Genomic DNA, 7,500 nt, shown 5'->3' on the forward strand with positions numbered 1-7,500 from the left:
TCTGCACGGCAACCAAATTACCGCTGTGGTTGGCTCTGATCTTTGGGTGCAAAGGAATTCTGTTGCTTTATGGCCTGTTTGTCGCTCACGAGACAAGGAATGTTGTTTACGCCCACCTGAACGACTCGAGTGTTATTGGTATTTGTGTGTACAACGTGGTTGTCTCCTCCACGATTAGTGCTTTCTCATCCGTCATTTTGGATGATAACCAATACGAACAAATGTACGTTGTGCTCGGCTTGTGCATAATATTGCCTGCCACGGCAACGATCGCTTGTATCTTTGTGCCAAAGGTAAGAACACACATATGTAACTTGGAGGGGTACGTTTTTTTTAAACGTTGGCCGAGTAGCACCTACAATTCAACAGAAATGTAACTCACTTAGAGTAATAATAAACGCGCGGAGAACTGATCCTCTCGCTAATTGGGAACACGGTTCCAAGTAATCTCATTGGCTCATAGCTTGCCTTTGAGGAAAGAGGAAAACCGGAGCACCCGGAGAAAAGCCTCCCGGAGCAGAATAGAGAACCAACAAACTCGACCCTCATGTGACGCCAAGTCTGGGAATCGAGCTCGGGCCACGTTGGTGGGAGGCGAATGCTCTCACGATTGCGCCATCTCTGCTCCCTAACCATTCGATCGGAGTATACTTTTGAGTGCTATTCCTATAATACATCATAGAGTTAGCCCTGGAAAGGGAAATGGCCTACACAAGGACAGAGAAAAACTCTGACCAAGTTGAGAATTGGAATCAATTCTCAGAAGGAATCAGTTCCCACCCTGGTCCAGCTCAAGTTGAGCAAGGAAAACAGTTTAAACCACGCCCGCCTTCAAAAAAGCGACTGCGGCTACTACCAATGCCTTTATAACTGTTTAACTGTTTTTAAATTTACATAAAGAGGATAGTTTTAACAGCCTATCGCAGGTTTTCCCGCTTACCACCCTCTACAAATCACATTAAATGAACTGAAATCTTTTGAGATGAGGGGAAAAGCCGTCATCTTGGGTTTGAAGCCAGGCCATGTTGGTTGGATAATAATAATAATAATAATAATAATAATAATAATGATATACACGAAAAAATTACTCATTTCTGATTGTGAGAAATACAAATGAGAACTCGGAAAAATCCGAGCCCAGATGGGATTTGAACCGACGACCCTCGTGATATCGATTTACCGTAGTCGGATGCTGTAACCACTGAGCTACTGGAGACTCTATGGTGAACACATTTCACCCTTGCTTACCACATAGGCTCCAGTAGCTCAGTGGTTACAGCATCCGACTTCGGTGGATCGCGGAGGGTCGTGGGTTTAACTGCCCACCCGGGGCTGGGATTTTTCCGAGTTCCCATTTGACAATGAATAATATCTTTCATGTATTTCTCACATTACTCGCTTTTGCAAGTCTGATTGGTCCCGAGAAATGCAGTTTAATAACTGAATTTTTTTGCAGTAATTTCACGAGAGTTTTTGGCTTTCAGATTGTCAAATTCGTGTCAGACTGTGTTATGCGGATGCATACTAACTAAGGTCCTGTTTACAAGCAGGTAGGGTAACTCTATTGGCAGGATTACCCTAGCAGGAGGGCCAAAGATAGCCCGGGTTTACAAGCAAAATTTCACAGGTAGGGTTACCCTACCACCCGGGACAACTTTGCGTGCTTGGTAACCGCCAGCATTGCAAACACAGAGGAAACCGCTAAAAAGTTGTCGCGGGTAGGCGAGTTGTCCCTAGCAGAGCGTTTACAAGGCAGCTAGGGTTACCCTAGCGCTAGGACTCAGATAGGGTTACCCTAGCGCCAGGGTAACCCTTGCTGCCTTGTAAACGCGTCGATGAAAAAAAGAAGAAATGTGTGAGTGCTAGGGTAACCCTAGTGCTAGGCTTACCCTACCTGCTTGTAAACAGGGCCTAAGCCGCATTCACACACTGCATTTTTAAGCGAATGAGTAAATGACGTCACTTTCTCCTCGATACCTCATCGGTCGGAACCGCACCAAAAAATGACAGACCGTTCAGTGAAAAAAATGGAGTTAAAATAAACAGTCTTCCTCTCGAAATTACTACAAAAAAATTTGCATTCAACGCAAGTACTTTCGAAATGTGAAGATCACCGAGAACTGATTTTTTTGGTCGTCGTAGTAGCACTTTTAAAAGTCTCAAGGATATTTAGCCGAGCACGAGTGCTCTACTAATTGGGGAGGCTACAAATTAACTGAAATCAGAACAAATCAAATCAAATGTTGGTTTTTTGAGGAGAGAGGAAAATCGGAGTACCGGCCGGGGAAAAACCTCTCGGAGCAGAGTAGAGAACCGACGAACTCAACGTACATATGTCGTCGAATCCGGGAATCGATCCCGGGCCACATTGGTGGAAGGCGAGTGCTCTCAACGCCATTTTCCTCTGCGTTTTTTCGTAAGGTATGAGTACGTATGCTCGTGAATAAGACGACATTTGAAAGAAAGTGGCTGTAACAACGCATATGGTCTGAAATGGGGAAACAAAACAAACAAGCTAAATAGCTCTATTCAACTTCCTCTCAGCTCTTTCTTACCGCGCCATTGTTGCCCAGCTGCCTCTTCTCCTCACCTCCTTTTGGTTGAAGTAGAGAAGGATTTGGAATTCGTTCGTCCAAGCTACAAACCGTGAATAATTTGAGTTTACAATTGAAAAGTAGACGTTTTTTTTTTTTTTTTTTTTTTTTTTTTTTTTTTCCATGTATACTGCGACCCTTCCTAAAAACCTTGTGGTATAGAATTTCAAGCTATACTAACCCAGTTTGTTTATTTTCTCAGTTGATGCATCGTTTAAGGATGAAATCCGTGGACAACAGGAATGGCCCTGCAGACAAGGATATCAATATGACTGCTCTTCCGAAAATAGTAATTGAAGGGTGACTGTGTCCGTCAAGGGGCTCGAATACGTTACGATACGATATAAGTGATATTTTTAAGTTTTTTTGCTTGCCATAAGTAATGTAGGATATGACATAACTACGAACATGACAAATATAGGATATAGTAAGATTCCTTCCTTTTTTCCTCATTTAAGTGTCAGTACGTAAACTTTGGGTGGACTAAGGAGCAAGGATGGCACAGTCGGTTAGTGCGCGACCTTGGTGCAAGAGGTCCTGAGCTCGATTCCCAGATCTCGCATGCTTGTTTTGACTTCTGTCCTTTCTGTGTAGCTTTAGTAGCTTTAAATACCCGTAAAACGGAGCACTGATGGCGAGGGGGGAGTAAAATTAGCGCACCGTCGACCTCAAGTTTGTCAGTTGAATTACTGTTACGAGTTATCGACGTTAAATATGGTTGCTTTACTTTACTTTTTACTTTACTGGCTCGAATGTGTCATGCCTTCCCCCTGCATCTTTTTCTCATTGGTAGTTTATTTGTTGTATTTATTTAATTTGATTAGTTTTCTTTTGTATGTATATTTTATAATGTTATATGCAGTGAAAATGGATTAAATTTAAAAATAATAATTAAAAGTTTAATTATATGGCTTCCTCAAAATCCAATGATTGCCAACAGATCTATTTTTAATTAATTTTTGCCAACTGTCCAAATTTGAAATGAATTGGATAGCTTTTTACTTCAGCGTTGAACAAACTGTGCAGTTTGAGAAAAATCTGGATACTTTCCATCAACCAATCAAATGTCAAGATAAATGAAAGAACCGAGTATTGGCCAATCAGGTTGCAGCTATTAGGGAACTTAAGCAGCTTTGTGGTTTCTCTCAGACTTTTTAACAAATAGTCTCTAACATTTAGAGTAAACCGTTTTTGGTATCTATATATTTAATTAATATTTACAAAATGCTAATTTTTCCAATGTACCTCGAAACTAGCCTAGTTTATCTGTTAAACGAGTATACACTTGAGGAGAGTACAATAAAGTTGTTGTCGTCATTGCATTCGAAGTTTGCTGGAAAAGTATCGGGCCTTGAAAATAACGCAGTCCGATGGCTCGTTTTTCGTACGTCCGAACAAATCTGATAAATCTTGGGCCCCAACTAACAACACTTGTTCATGATCTCTGTGGAGCGAGGCTGACAGGTTAAAGGGTTAGGCTACACAGGGTCGTAGCTACCGTACGCAAGGTCACACGAACGTACCCCCAAGCCGAAAACAAAAATATATTACTGATTTTTAAAACTAAAATGAAAGAAAAAAGCGAATAAATTCATAAGCCAGTATTTGCGAGTAAAAAAGTTCTGTTTGCAACCGATTGCTTCTAACCGAGGATCTCGGTCTGGCGGTCTGTTCCGCGTTCCACATCCCTTGTGTTGCTTTCTGAAACACCCAAAACGGGTTTTCTAGCGTTGGGAGAAATTTTTGTGCACGCAGCACCCCTAAGCGAAACCCACACTGCCGGATGAGGCAGACAATTATAAGCTCCCTTCCGCAGATTGGGCTTGTTCTTTCAACTGCAAGTTACTCCATGAACAACGCACATTTCATCGACAATCACAATTCCAGCTCAAGCCCCTGTTACACGTTGAAACTTCAACGGCACTGCAAAAAAAGTTCAGAAGGCGTTTCACCGTGTAACGTAAAAAGGTCGAAACTCGTTCGGGAACGTTGAAACTTGTCTCAAAATGTTGTTTACATAGCCTTAGCCAATTTCTGGTTGGCTTACTACAGCGAAGTGTAACAAGACCAAGAAAGACAAGTTTTACGAAGTGGTGTTACACGATGAAACTCCTGTTTTTATCACCACTGCGATTGCTGCGACCGTGACAGAAGTAGAAAGCGGTTCTACTTTTCGTGAAACTTGTGTCGAAACGGAAGTTCAAAAAAGTTTCACAAAACCGACCATGTTACGCGGTGCAATGCCTCCTGGCCCCAGTTGTTCAAACGATGGAGAGCTTGTAGCTCTGGTGTAAGCGATCCGCGAGTTCAAATCTCGGGGCGCATCGCTATGCATGGTACGACCCTCTAGCAAGGCGTCCAGAGGTTCCGCTACCGCTTCCAATTTTTAACCTGTATTTTAAACATTTGGGCTGCGCATGCACAAGTTTCTTAGACCGCCACTGCTTGCTTTACCATTCTCGTCACGAGAGCCACGGATCGACCCAAGGCTCTGGGAAACTCTATGTAGGAGAACATGCGCCGTAGGATTCTCACAGCAAAAATTTGGCTATTTGAACGTTACGGCGCCTCCTCACTCCTTGTGCTAACATGAATGCACCAATCAGAGACGCTTTTGATTCTTTTTCACGAAAACCAATGAGAAGACACTTTATTTCAGGGTACCCCAGAGCTCTTCTCTCCCTCAGTCAAGAGAAGAGCTCTGGGGTCGAGATTGCTTGCTTTACGTGAGACACAATGGCCTTAATTCCTGACTTGCCTGTGCGCGATAGTAATGTCCTTAGCGGGTAATTAAGATAACAATTTAAGTATGAGAGTGTTTTAACCTGGAATCTGTTCCTTTGTGTTTGCACAATTTGAAACCACCCTATTGCCTTTGGCCCCATTGAATCCTGATGACAACAACATCAACACTGTTATTTATCGACAGTGTATAAAACTGATAACACGATATTAATTGCTTTCCCTGCAAATTAATAACTACAAAGCTACTGGTAACAATGGTCGAGCAAGGCAAAAGTAATGACCCAACTTGCCCAAAAGGAAATAAATAAATAAAATTACAATACAAAGAAGCCCACCAATGATGTAGGCAAGTCAGCCAACATCAACTTGGGGTGAATGTGAATAAAATTAAAATTTTAGAATCCAACCTAAGGCACATGATCTGCAGGAAAACTAAAAGTCCAGGCCCTAGTTGTTCAAAAGATGGATAGCGCTCTCTGCCGGATAAAACTCTATACAGTAAACTGAACCAGGGACTACCTGGAACAAATTCAATTCCGCACGGCCACATGTGACTTAATCCAGGAATTGCACCCGTCTCACTTCACTCAAGTTACATGAGCTAATCGACCATCACAACAATCATCGCCGGAAAGCTAACTTTTTTAAAATGGTTGCTTAGCCTTAAATAGTGTTGATCAGCGCCGTTTAAAATGGGTGTTTAGGCTTAAGGACTGCTTGAGACCCTGCGTTCACGTAGACCAATAAGTACTCATCAGTTCGAAATAGTATTTTTTGGGTATTCCATCGCGGTAGTCAATGGACTCAGTGTTTTGTCCACCACCCAGAAATTGAAACAAAAATGCTAAGCCAGAGCAAAGTTAAACCCACCGCAACATGGAAACGTTTCACTGATGGCGTTTTCTCACTATGGGACGTAGATAAACAAGAAATCAACCTGTTCGGCATCTAACAACTTCAACCTAACTATAAAGTTAACTGCTTAAATTTCAGAAAAGGAGATCACTTTCCTAGATCGACAACAGTATGCAAAGGAAAACGATTCGAAAAAGAATCTATTCTCCATACCAAAACATATCACCAGCCGACTGAAACCTTTCAATACAATGACAGAAGCATTTTACCTCTTATTACTTACCCGCCCGGTGTCAAGAAAGGTTTTATCAACTGAGAGGCTAGTAGGCTTCTCCGAACAAACTCTTCAAAAAAGCGTTAAAGAAAACTGTAAAATGAAGGTTTTATAATTATTTCAAACAACAAATCCACAAAAGGGAGACCGTTCATGTTTGGCACATCCTTTCAAATTTTTGTTTATAGCCTGACAGAGGGAGACTGACCTCGTTGAATTCAGCAGAGGCACTTGGCTAAGTAGCCTGACTTATGGCTGTTATACACAATTATGGTCTCATTCACACAGAAGCCCTCCAAGCTAAGCCTGCCGAGTCGACCACATGCTGGAATACCCTACTCTTTTCGAATAGTGTGTGGGATCTTCACCGTCCCACAAAGTTAATGAACAAGCTGTGAGACGGGACCTCCGGTTTATCGTCCTTATCCGAGAAGACTTGAAAGTCTAACCGTTTGCAGATGTAGTTACGGCAGCACTTTCTCCTCAGTTACTTAAAGAGCCCGAGTGTTGGTCCGGCCGGAGTTGAACTCACGACCCCCCGGTGACAGCCCGGTGCTCAACCAGCTGAGCCAGCCCACCGGTACGCGGTGATACAGATCTCCCTCCTTTGTTATGTTGACGATGTGTTTCTCATGCTAATTAGTTGGAGTTTACATAGGAAAAGCAGTGAGGTTTCTATCAAAAAAAGAGGCTTCGGGTAGCCTACACTTTGTTCGAAGGATTTTTAGCCGACTTCCTTTAGGATCACGGTATTTCAGTGGGGTTGGTTTTTTAATGTTACAATGTATTGGTAAATATCCAGTTAAATTCCGTAGTCTGTAGTCCACATTTCGTGACCCAATGATAGCATTGTTTGCATTTGAAACTGTTGTTAACGGCATTGATTCCAATCAAAACAAGAAAGCAGATGCTTTGCAAGTCTCTAAGATGCTATTTGAAAGTCATGCGATAACCGGATATTACATCATTGCGTGCAACGAAAACACAAGAACTCCTTTCCGGTTACGCACACAATTCTTTAATACATATTTC

At 42.2% G+C, this 7,500-nt stretch overlaps 1 protein-coding gene across 1 annotated transcript in view; it reads left to right on the top strand.

Annotated features, from left to right (window-relative positions):
• The window catches only part of LOC138021719 (gamma-aminobutyric acid type B receptor subunit 1-like), a 46,018-nt gene extending 42,115 nt beyond the window's left edge, over nucleotides 1-3,903 (top strand). Inside the window, exons 15-16 of the mRNA XM_068868707.1 lie at nucleotides 1-293; nucleotides 2,797-3,903. The exon at nucleotides 1-293 is cut by the window's left edge and continues 46 nt beyond it. Of these exons, the coding sequence (XP_068724808.1) occupies nucleotides 1-293; nucleotides 2,797-2,898 (395 nt within the window). The 3' untranslated portion in view covers nucleotides 2,899-3,903. The remainder of the gene's footprint in view (nucleotides 294-2,796) is intronic.
• Nucleotides 3,904-7,500: the final 3,597 nt, after the last annotated feature.

The sequence above is a fragment of the Montipora capricornis genome, chromosome 10 (assembly GCF_036669925.1).
Source record: "Montipora capricornis isolate CH-2021 chromosome 10, ASM3666992v2, whole genome shotgun sequence".
Classification (NCBI taxonomy): domain Eukaryota; kingdom Metazoa; phylum Cnidaria; class Anthozoa; order Scleractinia; family Acroporidae; genus Montipora; species Montipora capricornis.